Source organism: Anomaloglossus baeobatrachus, chromosome 8 (genome assembly GCF_048569485.1).
Source record: "Anomaloglossus baeobatrachus isolate aAnoBae1 chromosome 8, aAnoBae1.hap1, whole genome shotgun sequence".
Taxonomy (NCBI): domain Eukaryota; kingdom Metazoa; phylum Chordata; class Amphibia; order Anura; family Aromobatidae; genus Anomaloglossus; species Anomaloglossus baeobatrachus.
Genome location: NC_134360.1, coordinates 59,035,147 through 59,053,874, shown reverse-complemented (window position 1 = coordinate 59,053,874; position 18,728 = coordinate 59,035,147). Strand labels below are relative to the sequence as shown.

The 18,728-nt window shown below is 51.7% G+C and overlaps 1 protein-coding gene across 5 annotated transcripts in view; it reads left to right on the top strand.

Annotated features, from left to right (window-relative positions):
• The first annotated feature begins 1,815 nt into the window (after positions 1-1,815).
• Positions 1,816-18,728, top strand: part of MST1R (macrophage stimulating 1 receptor) — a 29,781-nt gene continuing 12,868 nt past the window's right edge. For 2 of the 5 annotated variants that reach the window (XM_075321687.1, XM_075321682.1), the window contains exons 1-10: positions 1,998-2,078; positions 12,766-13,687; positions 14,127-14,472; positions 14,590-14,766; positions 14,843-14,965; positions 15,033-15,203; positions 15,522-15,700; positions 15,782-15,920; positions 16,007-16,146; positions 16,221-16,388. In XM_075321687.1, coding sequence (XP_075177802.1) covers positions 12,852-13,687; positions 14,127-14,472; positions 14,590-14,766; positions 14,843-14,965; positions 15,033-15,203; positions 15,522-15,700; positions 15,782-15,920; positions 16,007-16,146; positions 16,221-16,388 — 2,279 coding nt within the window. In that variant the 5' untranslated portion in view covers positions 1,998-2,078; positions 12,766-12,851. Of the gene's footprint in view, positions 1,934-1,997; positions 2,079-2,109; positions 2,379-12,084; positions 12,107-12,765; positions 13,688-14,126; positions 14,473-14,589; positions 14,767-14,842; positions 14,966-15,032; positions 15,204-15,521; positions 15,701-15,781; positions 15,921-16,006; positions 16,147-16,220; positions 16,389-18,728 lie in introns of those variants that run through there. The other 3 variants (XM_075321685.1, XM_075321683.1, XM_075321686.1) reach the window with 3 other exon arrangements.

The following is an 18,728-nucleotide window of genomic DNA, read 5'->3' as shown; positions in this document are numbered from 1 at the left end:
ACCCGGGGCCCACAAAAACCTGGAGGCGGCCCTGGGTAGAAAGGAAACTGTGAAGTGCAGGAAGGAAGGGGATCCATGCTATTGGGGGATTGGGAGCCAATTTGATTTTTTTGTCTACGAAATAAGTGGCAGATGGTCCGCGCTGAGGTTGGTGATCGGGGCCTGTTCTTTATGACTGAGGAGGGAATGACAAGTGTCAGTGGTTTAGGATTGTAGGGTGGTGAGGAGGGCGGTGAAGTCGCTTGTTTGGGGAGGTGAAGGGCAGAGTTGTGTTTTCAGCATGAAGTTTTCTGACATAAGTGATTTTCTCCGCAGACGCTCGGTACCTGGAGCACCGGTGGAGAAGACGTGTTTTCCGCGTGTGTCAGGGTTTCTGTCGTCTGGGCGGGCCGTTCTGGGTGTCGCGGGTGCAGCTTCATCAAGGTCAATTTCCAGTAAATTATAATGTATCAGAGCAGAGACCAAACAGAAGGGAGTTTGGGGCCAATGTGGACTGCAAATCCTTCATAAGCTGCTGGGTATTGATGGCACGTAGATCTCTGTATGTGCGGGTGAAGTTCTGCACAGACCGGCCAGCTGTAATAAAGTAAAAAGGGGCGGGTCTTAGTTTCTCTGCCCCTCCCCCTGGCTGTCAAACTGCATACATTATAGGGGACTTTCCATTCAATGTAAGGCCTCTTTTACACGTCCGTGAAAATCACACATGTTTTTCACGGACGTGTCAAAGGTGCGTATTGCCCTCGGTGTGCCATGTGTATGGCACACGTGTGTTCTCCGTGTGCTATCCGTGATAACACACGGAGAACGGGAACTTTCTACTCACCTGTCCCTGGCCTTGCTGTCCGTGGTGCTGATCTTCGGTCTCTGGTCCTACCGACTCCCCGCTGCTGCTGCTTCCGGTCGCAGTGAAGTGAATATACAATGAGCATAATGAGCGGCGGTCGGCAGCAAGTGACAGCAGCGGCAGAGACAGGAGAATGTGAGTAAAGTTTTGTTTGTTTTTTCCTCACAGACACGTCTTCTCTCCAGGTGCGTGCCACACGGAACACATTTGTGTGTTCCGTTTGCATTACGTGTGACATGTTTGCGTTCTGTGTGACACCCATGATGCCGGAGAGAAAACAGACATGTCGGCGTGAGAAACACACGTTCCGTGTGCAAATACTTACAGGTGTCCAAAACCATAGGAATACCTAGGTGTACGTGAGAAAACTGCCAAACACGTACCGGAGGCACGTACGTGTGAAAGAAGCTTAAAGAAAATGAAGTTCCAGTACCTATAGTGCTGGCAGAATACTACTCCCAGTCAAGAGTGGAGACTGAAGAGAAAGTTACAGCAGCAGAATTGGGACAAATCCTGGACATATTAGACTGGTATGATTATGATGATCCCAGACCATGATTATCTGCATGTTCTGTGTGAAGGGGGACAGGTGTTAGAAGTTCTGTATATGGCGAGGCTTCAGTTTATTTGGACCCATTAATCTCTCAAAATATTTTGTGTTTACAGGCGCCGCTGATCTCCCGGGATTAGATAGCACCATTTCCTGGCGCTCTGTGGTTTTACTTTTCTCCTTGGCCTCCAGGGATTCCTCCCTTTTTGTTCTTAAAGGGCCGGCGCAGTCAGGACGTCTCACTGTACATCCACAGATCAGTCTCAGGTTGGTTGTTTTCTCTGCTGATCTTGTTATGTTTCCAGTTTTGCCTCTTTTTGTCTTTTTTTTTTTTTTTTTACATTTTTTTGGTTGCTTTTTCACTCACATTCCCTTTATGTTATTTTTTCCCCTTCCAAGTTAGTTTTGCTCCATTTCTCTTTCCTTCCTGTGAGGCCGCAGTCAGACGTCAGGATGTGATCCAGGAGACGTGTACGGACAGGCTGTGGATCACCAGAATCTGGACTCTGTGTGGTAGTTGCACTCCTGAGGTGGGGCAGGTAGGTGGCTGCGCTCCCTGATTGTGTAATGTGGAGGGTGGAGTTGCTGCTCCCTCCCTTGTCTCTGCCTCCAGCTGCTCCTGGTCAGACCAGAACTCCCATCCTCCTGCCCCCGCTCCTGGGACACATTCCTCAGCTCTGGCAGGTAAGATCTATGCCGCCCCGGGATCTGGATTCCTTAGGTTCTCTCAGATTCTGGGATCCTTCTTCAGGATCTCTCTCTCCTCTCTTCGGGATCACTTTCTCGTTCCTGGAGATCTTGTCTCTCGTCATCATGTTATGCTACTGGATCAGATCCTAGGAACTGGGATCCCCGGAGAGGACTACACCTGAGATATGAGATTCCCAATGATATCAGATCCCCCCCCCAGGATTCAGTCGGAAACTTTACACTCGTGGCTGCACCTGTGGGATCGTCCATTTCCGAGGCTCTGGTATCTACAATGTACGTTGTGTGTGTGTGTGTGTGTGTGTGTGTGTGTGTGTGTGTGTGTGTGTGTGTGTGTGTGTGTGTGTGTGTGTGTGTGTTCGTGATCCTCTATGTTGGTGTAGGATTGGGATCAGACATAGTTTCTCTGCACGGTGATCCGGTCGGCGGTTGTGGTGATCTGATGATTGCTCTCATATTTGGCGCCGGTCGTATCTGTGGTCGCTGTCAGTTGATGTTTCCAGTTTTCTCATTACATTGACCCCTGCCAGGCAGAACATACACAGTTGAAGCTCGTCCTGCCAGGAATGTGTCCTCTTCTCCTGCAGAACCCTCTGGTAACTATCCCTGGTAATGACTAGTCCCTGACTCATCTCTCTTTGGGAAGTTCCTTGATAACAGATATGGCCGCCATTAGTGTCCTGTACAGGAAAATGAGACCGTGAGCTGATAAGGTTTGCTGAGAGTTGTAGTTCTTCACCCCCTGGGCTGACATGAAGTTGCTGTTCGCAGGATATCGGATTCTTGGATATGCGGTATCTGGGGATTTTTGCGCCGCTCCTTTGTTTACTCCTTTCGTTCATAGATCGCCATCATTTCCTGTGTACTGTCTGTATCATTTAAAGGAACGGCGCACTCCTGACATTATACGGTAGCAGGTGAGGCTCCAGATGTGCAGCTGCAGCCAGGGATCAGACTGACAGGTTGAGTCTTGCAATTCAACATAAGCCAAAAAGTTGCCAGAGTCTGCTGGGAGTTCTAGTCCGCAGTGTCTGGGAGAGCAGCGGGTGCGCTGGGCTCTGTAGTCCCTGTGTTCGGGTGTTTATACTTGGACCAGTGCTGGCGCTATGCCTGGGGTGTGTTGTAATCCTAAAGAGTCACCAATTGCCTAATTCTGTAATAAATAAATAAGATTCAGTATGACCGCTGGAAAATGTCACGAAGAGTTACCAGAGGAACAGTGCCTCACCGAGATGAGGATCCACATATGTTATTCATACATGACACCCTCAGGCATTCTCAGTGATGTCACCGCTGATCTCTAGTGATGGATAGGCGGCATTCTCAGTGATGTCACCGCTGATGTCTAGTGATGGATAGGCGGCATTCTCAGTGATGTCACTGCTGATCTCTAGTGATGGATAGGCGGCATTCTCAGTGATGTCACCGCTGATCTCTAGTGATGGATAGGCGGCATTCTCAGTGATGTCACCGCTGATCTCTAGTGATGGATAGGCGGCATTCTCAGTGATGTCACCGCTGATCTCTAGTGATGGATAGGCGGCATTCTCAGTGATGTCACCACTGATCTCTAGTGATGGATAGGCGGCATTCTCAGTGATGTCACCGCTGATCTCTAGTGATGGATAGGCGGCATTCTCAGTGATGTCACCGCTGATCTCTGGTGATGGATAGGCGGCATTCTCAGTGATGTCACCTCTGATCTCTAGTGATGGATAGGCAGCATTCTCAGTGATGTCACCGCTGATCTCTAGTGATGGATAGGCGGCATTCTCAGTGATGTCACCGCTGATCTCTGGTGATGGATAGGCGGCTTTCTCAGTGATGTCACCGCTGATCTCTGGTGATGGATAGGCGGCATTCTCAGTGATGTCACCGCTGATCTCTGGTGATGGATAGGCGGCATTCTCAGTGATGTCACCGCTGATCTCTAGTGATGGATAGGCGGCATTCTCAGTGATGTCACCGCTGATCTCTGGTGATGGATAGGCGGCATTCTCAGTGATGTCACCGCTGATCTCTGGTGATGGATAGGCGGCTTTCTCAGTGATGTCACCGCTGATCTCTGGTGATGGATAGGCGGCTTTCTCAGTGATGTCACCGCTGATCTCTGGTGATGGATAGGCGGCTTTCTCAGTGATGTCACCGCTGATCTCTGGTGATGGATAGGCGGCTTTCTCAGTGATGTCACCGCTGATCTCTAGTGATGGATAGGCGGCATTCTCAGTGATGTCACCGCTGATCTCAAGTATCTTACTTGCATATGATCAATGTGACCCGGAAGAAAATAATATATATCTTTGTACCATCTTAACCAGTAGATAGAAAAATATTAATGAGTTCTCAATGGTCAATACCTTTTTAATGGCTAACTGGAAAGTTGGTAAGAAACAGCAGTTTTCAAGACTACTCTGGCCTCTTCATCAGGCGTCAGGTATAACACAATCTGAAGAGTCTCGCTGATACACAGCAGGACACAGGAATAGTGCATGGGACGCTTCAGATTGTGTTATACCTGTCGCCTGATGAAGAGACCGGAGTAGTCTTGAAAACAGCTATTTGTTTCCATCTTTCCATTTAGCCATTAAAAGGTATCGACCATTGACAACTTTTAAATTTTAATATTTTTGTAATGTGCTCCAGCTATTGTAGTGTTAATCTCGGGGGTGTACACTTTCGGTCGGCCCCACCCTGAGGGCGCAGGACTCTGCAGGTTTTGTGCCTGGAATGCAGTAAGGGCAGTAGCTGCAGGTGACGGATCGGTGTGATCAGCGGAGTCATACTGAGCGCGACTGAAAACTGAAACTGCTGCCGATCCCCACTGAGGTGCAGTAGTGTATATAGCTATATACCAGCTCTGGGGTCACAACTGCTGCAAGGGATTCCCACGGGGCCCATGGGACTTTTGGTATAATGTCCTGGGGGGCTGGAATATGACACACACTCCTCAAATTATCTGGGTCACAGGACCACCCTACATTCTGTGAGCGTCCATAATGGGCCCAGAGGTCACCCCAAATAATCTACATATAGTGGGTGGGGTACAGTTTATGTAAGACCCCTCCCCTCATAGGCACAGCTTATTTCTGCACAGTGCAGACATCTGTGGATGAACTTTGACCTTGTGTATAAATCGAGGTCATTGCAGGAACTCAGAATCCAAACGTGTCACGACGATCACCCCGGAAAAAGTGACTGCCCCCCAACACATCAGACTATGGGTGGTCAGTGCTTACTTTACTGCTCTCTGTTATCAGCAATCTGGGGGTGAAACAACAGAAGGCAGAAGGAACGCTGCATGTAGCGTTTTTTGTGTCGTTAAAATAGAGCACCTTGACGGATTCCGTTGGAATCCGCCACGGTGTCTAATGATTGTCTATGGTGGCTGACAGATTTCGTCACGTTCTACTGCGCATGCTCAGCATGTCCAGCAGAACGATCAAAATCGTTTTAAATCACTCCTGGTCTCTCTCCCCCCCTCGCCCCCCCCCCCCCCCTCCCCTCCTCCTCTAATACTCACCGATCACGGGCGCGACGCTGCACAGCTGTCACAAAGCTACGGTGGCTTTTCCTGTTTTGAAAAAGCCAGCCCATTATTCAATCTCGTATTCCCTGCTTTCCCCGCCCACCAGCGCCTATGATTGGTTGCAGTCAGACCCGCCCCCACGCTGAGTGACAGCTGTCTCAATGCAACCAATCACAGCCGCCGGTGGGTGGGTCTATATCGTGCAGTACAATAAATAAATAATTGAAAAAAATTGGCGTGCGGTTCCCCCCAATTTTGATACCAGCCAAGGTAAAGCCACATGGCCGAAGGCTTGTATTCTCAGGATGGGGAGCCCCACGTTATGGGGAGCCTCCCAGCCTAAAAATATCAGCCAGCAGCCGCATGGAATTGCAGCATCCATTAGATGCGAAAGTCCCGGGACTCTACCCGACTCATCCCAAATTGCCCTGGTGCGGTGGCAGTCGAAGTAATGAGTTAATGGCAGCAGCCCATAGCTGCCACTAAGTCCTAGGTTAATCATGGCAGGCGTCTCCCCGAGATACCTTCCATGATTAACCTGTAAGTGAAAGTAAATAAACACATACACACGAAAAATCCTTTATTTGGAATAAAAGACAAAAAAACACCCTCTTTCACCACTTTATTAAAATTCCCAAATACCCCTCCAGGTTCAGCGTAATCCATACGAGGTCCCACGACGCATCCAGCTCTGCTACATGAAGCTGACGGCAGCGGCAGTAGAACACCGCCGCTCCTGTGAGCTCCACGCAGAAACTGAAGTTAATCGCGCTGTCAGCGGGGACGTCACACGCCTGTGTGTGTGTACAGGGATGATGGGTGCGGTAGTGCCGGTGTGTGTGCAGTGATGATGAGGGCTGTAGTGTCGGGATGTGTGCGGGGATGATGAGGGCTGTAGTGTCGGGATGTGTGCGGTGATGTAGGCGGTAATGTCGAGGTGTGTGCGGTGAAGATGAGGGCTGTAGTGTCGGGATGAGGGCTGTAGTGTCGGGATCTGTGCGGTGATGATGAGGGCTGTAGTGCCGGGATGTGTGCGGTGTAGATGAGGGCTGTAGTCTCGGGGTGTGTGCGGTGAAGATGAGGCTGTAGTGTCGGGATGTGTGCGGTGATGATGAGGGCTGTAGTGCCGGGATGTGTGCGGTGATGATGAGGGCTGTAGTGTCGGGATGTGTGCGGTGATGATGAGGGCTGTAGTGTCGGGATGTGTGCGGTGATGATGAGGGCTGTAGTGCCGGGATGTGTGCGGTGACGATGAGGGCTGTAGTGCCGGGATGTGTGCGGTGATGATGAGGGCTGTTGTAGTGTTGGGGTGTGTGCGGTGATGATGGGGGCCGTAGTGTCGGGATGTGTGCGCCGGCCCTGTGCGGTGGTGATGAGGGCTGTAGTGTCGGGGTGTGTGCGGTGGTTATGAGGGCTGTAGTGTCGGGGTGTGTGCGATGGTGATGAGGGCTGTAGTGTCGGGGTGTGTGCGGTGAAGATGAGGGCTGTAGTGTCGGGGTGTGTGCGGTGAAGATGAGGGCTGTAGTGTCGGGGTGTGTGCGGTGGTGATGAGGGCTGTAGTGTCGGGGTGTGTGCGGTGAAGATGAGGGCTGTAGTGTCGGGGTGTGTGCGGTGAAGATGAGGGCTGTAGTGCCGGGATGTGTGCGGTGGTGATGAGGGCTGTAGTGTCGGGGTGTGTGCGGTGGTGATGAGGGCTGTAGTGTCGGGGTGTGTGCGATGAAGATGAGGGCTATTTCTCGGCTAAAGAAAACCTAACGCAACGCGTTATTTCACTGGAATCCGTGGCCTTTATTATCACACTTTTTGCAAGGCATCCGTCACATGCATTACACAACGCATTGTGACGGATGCCGTTCAACGCAAGTGTGAAACTAGCCTAAGACAGGTGGGTACAATCTATTACACTCTGGTATCAGCCATTACGGAGGGGGGGAGTGATTGTAGGACAGGTGAGTACATTCTGTTACTCCCTGTTATCAGCCATTACTGGGGAAAGGCGACTGTAGGACAGGTGAGTACAATCTATTTCTCTCTGGTATCGGTCACTACGGGGGGAGAGGGGGGACGGGGGGTGTGACTGTAGGACAGGTAAGCACAATCTATTACTCCCTGTTATCAGCCATATAGCCTTGGGGTGAGGGTTGCGTGCTTTGCTGCTCCTCAGTATTGGGGGCCTTTGGTTGTGGATTTCGCAGTTGACGGCTTCACACTCTTTGGGGCTCAGACATTTCTAGAGCTTGCTGCTCGTAGTGATGATCCCGGACCCCTCTGCAGTGACTCCAGCTCCTCACTGGCTGATTTCTTACATCTTGCTCCAGTTCCTCCATCTTTGTGTCTCCTCTCAGTGTGATGTGGCTAATCCCATCACTGTGGCCATGTGACCACTGTAAACTACATTTCCCAGAAGCACCTGCTTCTCCCCTGGGATATGCTCTGACAGGGCACAAGGTACCAGGCACAGCCTCTAACATTGTTTAAAAATATCATTATTGTGTGTCTCGGCCGCCCTGTGTAACAGACTCTTATCCTCCAATCTTGTGTCCTCATCAGTCTTTGTTGCCTGTAGCAACCAATCACAGCTCAGCTTTCATTTTACCAGAGCTGTTAAAAAAATGAAAGCTGTGATGTGATTGGCTGCTGTTAAATAGCTTGTCTTGTAGGTTATGGCTATGCTTTTGAGAGTAGGCGGCCATTGTAACCAATACGGACAGATAGTCTTAAACCAATGGGTATTTGGCTGCTATAGTGCGTGCAACACCCAGCGCAGAGGGCCCCGCGTCACTGTCACCCAGCGCAGTGAGGACGGGGCAGTCACATGTCCACAATCTCCTGGTATTGTGTGAAAATCCCTTTGATCTGTGCCAGGGCTGATGTCTGGGGAGGCGGCTGCACGGATTCTACACATCAGCGCCTTGAGACAGCCATGGTGAGTACAGAGCCTCCATGGTCCTGGGGTGACCATTGCTCCTCGCCTCCATGGTCCTGGGGTGACCATTGCTCCTCGCCTCCATGGTCCTGGGGTGACCATTGCTCCTCGCCTCCATGGTCCTGGGGTGACCATTGCTCCTCGCCTCCATGGTCCTGGGGTGACCATTGCTCCTCGCCTCCATGGTCCTGGGGTGACCATTGCTCCTCGCCTCCATGGTCCTGGGGTGACCATTGCTCCTCGCCTCCATGGTCCTGGGGTGACCATTGCTCCTCGCCTCCATGGTCCTGGGGTGACCATTGCTCCTCGCCTCCATGGTCCTGGGGTGACCATTGCTCCTCACCTCCATGGTTCTGGGGTGACCATTGCTCCTCACCTCCATGGTTCTGGGGTGACCATTGCTCCTCGCCTCCATGGTCCTGGGGTGACCACTGCTCCTCAGCCAGGATTTTCCCAGCAGTACAAAGTATTTCAGGAATGCATTGCATGGATCATTTGAATAGTCAAAAACTGTGAGCCAGCAGCACAGGATTTCAGGGGAGGAATATGTGGAGGCAGTGACCTGTTCTATACATATCTGAGGCCTCGTTAGCGGTTTGCTAATGGGCGGGGGTTGTAGGGAGCGTGCAGCTGCTGATATGTCCACATCCTCCACAGACCACCCAAAGTAATGATCATGGGTCTTTATAGGAAGCATTAGGAGCATCTGACAGCTGTGCTCTCTGTCCCCCTATAGTGGCGGGCGTGACGCCTGTCCCCCTATAGTGGCGGGCGTGACGCCTGTCCCCCTATAGTGGCGGGCGTGAAGCCTGTCCCCCTATAGTGGCGGGCGTGACGCCGGTCCCCCTATAGTGGCGGGCGTGACGCCGGTCCCCCTATAGTGGCGGGCGTGACGCCGGTCCCCCTATAGTGGCGGGCGTGACGCCGGTCCCCCTATAGTGGCGGGCGTGACGCCGGTCCCCCTATAGTGGCGGGCGTGACGCCGGTCCCCCTATAGTGGCGGGCGTGACGCCGGTCCCCCTATAGTGGCGGGCGTGACGCCGGTCCCCCTATAGTGGCGGGCGTGACGCCGGTCCCCCTATAGTGGCGGGCGTGACGCCGGTCCCCCTATAGTGGCGGGCGTGACGCCGGTCCCCCTATAGTGGCGGGCGCGACGCCTGTGCCGACTGCCTTCGGGGGCGCGACGCCTGTGCCGACTGCCTTCGGGGGCGCGACGCCTGTGCCGACTGCCTTCGGGGGCGCGACGCCTGTGCCGACTGCCTTCGGGGGCGCGACGCCTGTGCCGACTGCCTTCGGGGGCGCGACGCCTGTGCCGACTGCCTTCGGGGGCGCGACGCCTGTGCCGACTGCCTTCGGGGGCGCGACGCCTGTGCCGACTGCCTTCGGGGGCGCGACGCCTGTGCCGACTGCCTTCGGGGGCGCGACGCCTGTGCCGACTGCCTTCGGGGGCGCGACGCCTGTGCCGACTGCTTTCGCGGGCGCGAAGCCTGTGCCGACTGCTTTCGCGGGCGCGACGCCTGTGCCGACTGCCTTCGCGGGCGTGACGCCTGTGCCGACTGTCTTCCAGCAGCAGATGTGGCCAGCTGGAGTGCAGTTTATGTATACACATGGCCCTTCCTGCTTTATCCTGCCTTCTTGGTGAGGTTTTAAGACCAGTGACAAATAAGTTGACTGTCACTGGATTCAGAGGAGGACACGTACAATCCTGCAGTGGAGAATGTAGACTCCTGTGCGACATTTCGGGGCAGCTCCCCCTTCATGTGCAGCATATCCGCATCACGTTACAATACAAAACCAACGTTCAGGAATGAAGAAATGCTGAAATCAGGAAGACGTTTCATAACGTTAGAGGTTTTATTCCCCCCAGTGATGAGCCCGCACCCCACACACTGTGTCCTGTCCCTATAATCCCAGTTTTTCGTTGCTTCCTCTAGGGGTCGCTGAATCTACCGTACAGGTCCGATGTTACTCCTTGTTCTTCCTGTCACATTCTTTCCATCGTCGACCTCCACATTTGGTCGCATTCTCTGTGTCCAGCCTCATAGAAATGAAGCTGGAAAGTTGTCAGCCAACTTCTTGTTGTTCCTTTATGTGAGTAATGATCTGGGGCATCGTCATGCGTTATGGGGGTGCACGGAAAAGTCGGTGTTTCTGCGGGGATACGACTGAAGAGAGATTTGCTGTAAAAACGCAATGTGTGAAAATGGCCTAAGCGTTACTGCAAAAGTCTGGAGTGTTTTGTTTTATATTGTAGATCAAAAAAAGTCCGTGGAGCCTCTGTTAGGAGTCTCGACACAGAAAATAGCCAGATATCCCTCCGGGAAGGACCTCTTTTTAAGGAGACCACCATAACCACTATATTAAGTGGCCCTTTTAGTCAATATCTAACTCTTTGATGACGAGTTTAAAGATATGACAACGGAAATACCAAGGCCAGGTATCCATCCACTTACCATGGGGCAATGCACCTAGGATTTCACTGTGTTGAGCGCCCTCGTTGGCTGCCGGCAGTGTTTTCTCTGGCTGGTCTCCCCGAGATCAGTGATTGTTTTGTCTTGCTGGTCTACTAGGCATTGCTCCCACCTAGCCAGAATCCTACTCCACACTGATGAGGGGCAATACCCCGACACAGCTGTCTGTGGATGGATACCTGGCCTTGGTATTTCCCTTGTCATATCTTTAAACTCATCAAAGAGTTGGATATTGACTAAAAGTGCCACTTAATATGGTGGTCTCCTTTAAAAAGAGCCACTCCTTGGCTAGGTCCTTCCCGGAGGGATATCTGGCTATTTTCTTTGTTGAGACTCCTAACAGAGGTTCCACAGACCTTTTTTGATTTGCATACTTCCCAGGGGGCAATGCACCTAGAATTTCACTGTGTTGAGCGCCTTTGCTTGCTGCCACCAGTGTTTTCTCTGGCTGGTCTCCCCGAGATCACTGATTGTTTTGTCTGAATGCTTTATACTGTGAAACTTTCTGCACCCGTGGTATCGCACCATTTACCTGTGATATTGGGGTAAAACTAGAAAATGATGATGTCATAACCAATCGTTCGGATATTACGTGTCCACATGTGGTGAGATGACAGGACAAGATCACATGACTGGGAATTGCCGATTATTAGTGGTCAATGTTTTGCAATGGATGCCTGGATTGTCACCATTTCATACATTTTAATGAATGTGACATCTGCTCCTCATCCAGATGTGTGCAGTGCGACTACCACAAGCCACACCCTGCAGGGATTGGTATGTAGAGAAATTGCTCCTGAGGAACTACAATTCACAGCATCACCAGCAGACATATATAGGAGAGAGCTATGTGATCTGTGCAGAGGGGGGCGGAGGTGAGCTGTGATCTGTTGAGAGAGGGAGAGGTGGTGATCTGTGGTCTATAGTGTGAATGGTAGGTAGACCCTGTGTTATCTGCTTCCAGCTTTATAGTAAGGTGTTACCGCATATTGTAACCCTGCCTTCTTCTGGTAATGACGGAAACATCCAGGCCCTGCCCTCTTCCAATAATGACAGGACGTCCAGGCCCTGCCCTCTTACGGTAATAACTGGGACGTACAGGCCCTTCCTTCTTATGGTGACGGCAGGATAGCCAGGCTCTGCCCTCTTATGGTGATGGCGGGATGGCTGGGCCCTGCCCTCTTATGGTGATGGCGGGATGGCTGGGCCCTGCCCTCTTATGGTGATGGTGGGATGGCTGGGCCCTGCCCTCTTATGGTGATGGCAGGATGGCTGGGCCCTGCCCTATTATGGTGATGGCGGGATGGCTGGGCCCTGCCCTCTTATGGTGATGGCGGGATGGCTGGGCCCTGCCCTCTTATGGTGATGGCGGGATGGCTGGGCCCTGCCCTCTTATGGTGATGGCGGGATGGCTGGGCCCTGCAATCTTATGGTGATGGCAGAATGGCTGGGCCCTGCCCTATTATGGTGATGGCGGGATGGCTGGGCCCTGCCCTCTAATAGTAATGGCGGGATGACCGGATCCTTCCCTCTTATGGTAATGATGGGATGGCCGGGCCCTGCTCTCTTATGGTAATGACGGTGGGATGGCTGAGCCCTGCCCTCTTGTGGTAATGATGGAATGGCCGGCCTTGCCCTCTTATAGCAATAATGAGTTGGCCGGGCCCTGCCCTCTTATAGTAATGATGGGTTGACCTTGCCCTGCTCAATTATGGTAATGATGTGTGCCTCTCTCCACAGGTTCCCCACAATGATCACTCTGTTGCTTTCCCTAATCCGACTGTGGTGAGTGTAGAAATGCAGTGTATTGTCCACTCTGAACCTTCATGATGTGGACACATTGCTGGATCCTCCTTTTCTTCTGGACCTCAACGGCTACCACATGGCAATGTCCTGCTGAACCCTTCCAGTCTCTGAACCCCAACATCCACTACGACCTTCCACACTTCACCGCCCCAGGCCTCATTCAGAATGTGGCTGCCAAAGAAGAGCTGGATGCCTTACTGTTCCTCACCGCGTCCAATCGCCTGCACGTAGTCCACAGCTCCGACCTTCACCTTATACAAGAGCTCATCACTGGCCCTACGGACCACCCTGGATGTAGCCTCTGTGCCAGCTGTGAGATGGGAAGGGCACGCCCGGGCCGGGGCGAAGACACGGACAGCATTGTCCTACTGGTGGATCCAGAGGAGAACTTCTTGTTTCGCTGCGGCTCCTCATTACATGGCCTCTGCTACTTGCATAATTTTGATGACTCTGGCATCATTAGTTCTTCCTGCCTCTTCCGGCCGCAGGATAATGCCCCGGAATTGTGCCCAGATTGTATCGCCAGCCCCCAAGGCACCGTGATTGCCTTGGTACAAGGCAGAGGCACCCTCTCCTTCTACGTGGCATCTTCCGTGGATTCTGAAGTGACGCAAAATTATGGTACAACGTCTATGTCCATACGCCGACTCCTCTCATCAGAAGATGGGTTTAGTGGTATCTTTCAGTCGCTGACAGTCGTTGCGCCGTTCCTGGACACTTACCCCATCCGCTACATCCACACCTTCAGCACCGCAGAACACGTCTACTTCTTAACTGTGCAGCTGGAAAGTCTCCAGTCCAAATCCTACCAGAGCCGGCTCATCCGCCTCAGCGCCACAGATTCAAATATGAAAAGGTAAGAACCATAGTGGAGAAGGAGGCACCAAAACTCCCTTGCACTCACTGCTCACAGTACCTGGTGCCCCCTGCTGCCCTGTGCTGGTCTTCTGCCCTGTGCCTCTTGCTCATACTTCAGAGGCTGCATAGAACGAAACCCCAGGGGGGGGTGCTGGACTCAGACGCTCCAGATTCATTAAGTGGTGCACATTTTTATTCCCAGGGTCTGGCGTAAGATTTCTGGCATAATCAAGGCCACATCTGGTTAGGTATTAGAAGAACTGTAGTGTCACTACCCACAATGCCACCATCATGCCCATTCTGTTTTAAGTGCCGATCATTATCAAGATCTCTGCTTGCTGTTATGTTCTTTGAGGATTACTGTTCTTGGCCTGGAGCCGTTTCTCTCCGGAGGATGATCCACTGATCACACCTTGATCTTTCTCGTATTTTTGCAGCTACCGGGAGCTGGTCCTGGATTGTCGCGTGGAGGAAAAGCGGCGCCGCAGGTCCGAGCCCAGACGTTTCAATGTCCTTCAGGCGGCGCACGTTGTGGGGGTGGGGAAGGACTTGGCGGCTGAGCTGAACCTGGACCTAGGAGACCTTGTGCTTTTTGCTGCATTTGCACAGAGCGAACCTAACAGCGAAAAACCCACCAAGATGTCAGCGGTGTGTGCTTTCCCCCTGAAGTTCATAGACCAGTCTATCATGGACGGAATGAAGAAGTGCTGCAATGTTGGTGACACAGAAAGACCATCCCGAGGTCTCCGCTACTACCAGGACGACCACTATTGCCCCCAGAACGTAAGGACTGCATGGGAAAGGGCGCGGTCATTGGCCACTGACACACTGTGAGTGGCGGATTGTTGCATGTTTTGGACTGTCAGTTTTCTTACATCTTTGGGTTTTGTTTTGGTTCAGGCCTCGGACACGGACCTCAGCTGTTGGGGGGTCCCGACGCTGGTGACTCCGCCCATGACTCGCGTGGATCTGTTTAATGGACGTATGAGCGGGATCCTCCTGACTGCCCTGTACATCACAACCCAGGACCACCTCACCATCGGGCACCTGGGCACCGAGGATGGCCGCGTGATGCAGGTGCGGGCATCTCCATCAATTTCGGTTATCGTCACAATATTTGCCTGTCGCCCACTTCTTCCCTCTCCCTCCACAGGTCATCCTACAGCGGAACAGCAACCCGCTTTTCCTGTCCAACTTCTCCCTGAGTGACGCTTACCCCGTGTCACGTGACGTTATCCGTATCGGCGACCACCTTCTCTTCACCACGGGGAACCAGGTGGGTGGAGACTATCCTAGAGCCGAGAGTTTCATAGAGGAGAAGTCTTACATCTGTCTCTCTGCAGGTCACCAAGGTCAATGTCTCAGGGCCCGGCTGCCGCCACCTCCTCAGCTGTGGCCGTTGCCTGCGCGCCCCACGCTTCATGGGCTGCGGATGGTGTAACAATGGATGCACTAGAAGGGAGGAATGCCCAGAAGGGTGGAACCAGAACACCTGCTCCCCAGTAATCAATAACGTAAGAAGTGTGGTGTGGGGGGTAGGGCTGACAACCTTTCCCACATGTATACAAACTGGTTGTCAGCAGTAATAGACAAGGAGCTGGTGCGATCTCATGTCTGATCGCGCATTATGTCATTGAAGTCATCACCAAGGGAAGGGGCTGACAACCTCTCACACATATATATGGGCTGGTTGTCGGTTCTTTTTCCTGACACATTGCTCTTGTTGTTATGGGAAATTGTATGGGAACCTGGAGAAATAAGCCAAATTATGATTCACATCCCCCCTGCTGATCAAGTAACCACCTCTCTTTGTGGTCTTTCTTTCCTGGCAGTTTTATCCAAGGGTTGCTCCTCTACGTGGTCAGACCACTGTCACTATCTGCGGCAGAGACTTCCAGTCCCATAATGTGTACGGTGGGCCGCCCAACGCTCAGATCACAACACAGACTCACCAGGTGTTTGTTGGGCAGCGGCCGTGCTCCGTGGATCCACAGAAGAGCAGCAGCAAAAGGTGAGGACAGGCACAGCTTCTTAATGTGGAGGCTGCATCCTTTGGCTCAAAGGGGTCTCACTGAGCTTTTTGTGTTTTCAGCCTGGTGTGCACATTACAGACTCCAGGGCCCCTGGACGTGGCATCTCCCGCTGACATCACTGTAACCATAAATGAAAATCTAAGGACAGTCTCGTATTACGTGTATGGCAGTGCCAACATCAGTGGTTTTGTCTTTGTGGTGAGGACATTACCCAGGGTATGGGCACAGAAGGTTTCAGGACCATGCGGCGGCTCATGGCTTCTTTATCTTGATGTTTCATTTAGGAGCCGCTGCTGATGTCACTGTCTCCATCATTTGGACCTTTAGTCGGAGGAACTCGTGTCACTCTGAAGGGTCAGAACCTGATGGCAGGAGAGAAGCGGCGCGTGTATATAGGAGACTTGGAGTGTCCCACGTACAACCAGTGAGTGATTATAGCTTCAGTGGTCTAAGCCCAGGTCTACTATAGATATCTGACCTTCTATATCTGGCTTGCAGGTTGTGTCCAGACATTGACATCTGCTGTATCTCCCCTTCGGTCTCCTCTCTGGGACTCAAGAATATCACCTTATGGTTGGATGATGCTGAGAACCCTCACCTTCAAACCTTCACCTACAAGCCAAACCCTGTTGTCAATAGTATTCAACCCAACTGCAGCTTGGCACGGTGAGATATAAAATATACTTACTCCAGAGCTGCACTCACAATTCTGCTGGTGCAGTCACTATCATCCATTACATTACTGATCCTGAGTTATATTCTGCATTTTCTCCAGAGCTGCACTCACTATTCTGCTGGTGCAGTCACTGTGTACATGCAATACATTACTTATCCTGTACTGATCCTGAGTTACATCCTGTAGATCTTTTATTATAAAAATCAAAAATAACAATAATAACAGAAACATGACAAAAATATTAATCAGAAGGTAATCAATATAATGAGAACTGGTTCAGCCCCTCACTCTATCCTCACACACATTGTATTACTATACATATAACTTTGAATCTATGGTAAATATATACAGAATCTTAACTAATAATAATGACATCACTGACTTCTGCTCCAGTTGCCTAAAGCTAAGTTCACATTTCCGTTGTTTTGCATCAGTCAAATGCGTTGCTTGACGCATGTGACTGATGCGTTGTACAACGGATGACAAAGAACAGAATTCTTTGTCGGACTCCGTTCTGTGCGGGGGGCGGAGCGCGAGGGGGCGGAGTTTGGGGTGGGTGGAGCCAAGCGTGGCCGTGGCACTGAGGACGTCAGTGCCGCGGGGACTGCAGGGCTGGGGACAGGTGAGTGTGTGTACATGCTGAGTGCGAGAGGGGGCGGAGCCGAGCGGGGAAGTGTCGGGCTCCCTGCACAGCCAGGGTAAATATCGGGTATAAGCAAAGCACTTTTTGCTTGGTTACCCGATATTTATCTTAGTTACAAGCATACACCGCTTAGCGCTGGCTCCCTGCACACGCAACCAGTGTAAATATCGGGTAACTAACCAAAGCGCATTGCTTGGTTACCCGATGTGTATCCTGGTTACGGGTGCAGGGAGCCGGAGAGCACATGCGCAGCGAAATCCTACGGATCGCGCTGCTCAAAAAACGTTACATGCTGCGTTCCGCCCGCCCGGCGGTCAGTCGTTCCACGACTGATCAGTTGGTCGGAGGGTGCAACGCAGCATCATCAGTCACAATCCGCCGCTCATACAAGTCTATGGGAACAACGGAATCCGCCAAACGGATTCCGTTGTTTACCAGAGCAGCGGATTGTGACTGATACAATTTAACGGAAGTGTGAACCTAGCCTAATAAAATAATAGTCACATCAAATAGTGATTGAGTTAGACAGCTTTCTTCTTCATATCCCCTGCCTCAGATGAGGAATCCAACCCCCTTTTTTTTAGTGACACATATATCTCCAGACTCTTGGCCAGTTCCTCCCCCTGAGGACCTTTTATCCCCAGAAGGAGACTCTGCACCCCCTATAAGCCCCGTCGAGGCCGGAACCTCACCCTCTGCTTTCTACGCAAAGGAAGAGATGTTCTCAAGGGCTTGGAACTGGTTAGAAAGATCAACCAGATGGGAGTCACTTTTACCTTCTTTAGGCATCTTGGTCAGTTTAGGAGAAGATGTTACATCTCCCTTCTTTCTGTTGCCACGCTTATGCTTTTCCTCTATCCACTGCCTATCCTCATCCTTACTTTCATAATGGTAGGATTCTGAGGAACTGGTGCTTTCCTCCCTGTGGATCCTCCTGACCTCCTCCTCATCTCTCAGAGCCAAAGCAGCAAGACTGGCATCTAGGACAGGAGCCACCCTAGTAGCCCGTGGTTCGCCCAGCTCCCTCTGTCTGCGCTTTATCTAGATGCCTCATCTGGGTAGGCATCTTTTTTCTTGCTTTTCCTCCCTGAACCCTCTGCTCGTCCCATCCCCAGTAGAATCTGCCTTACTGCTTTCTCCCACCAGTGTCAAAACCGCTTTAGCAAAGGAGCAAGGACCACAGCTGAGCAGGTGACCTAACTCAACAAACAGGTGGCACCTAATCTCTTTACAAGATGCAGCAAGATGGCAGACAATTTGCACTGAAGTGTGTGGGATCGCCACATTTGTGTCAGAGCTTCGGTTGCCCCTGGCAGAAGACCAGGATACAAGCCCAACTCAGGAATGCAGATGATGGAATGTGGGGACTGTACCACCTGAACGCTTTTGTTTTACCATAAACGTCCAGGCACCTGACCAGATACCAAACTCATTCCTGTTTTTCTTTAACAGTTCCATCACCTCTTTGTACCGACCAAGCCACGTCACGATATAACAACAAAGCGACTCTTTACAAGTCATCATGGTCACTTTCTTTTTGGTTTTGGTAATAAACCACCTGAACGGCCAAGCCTCGTCAGCCAGGTTTTTTCTTTGCTGACTCGCCCAGAAGAGCTCAAGCCGCTCTGGCTTAACAAAGCTAACATCATTCTCAGGAGTGCCAACGGGATGTGGAGCTCCATAACCT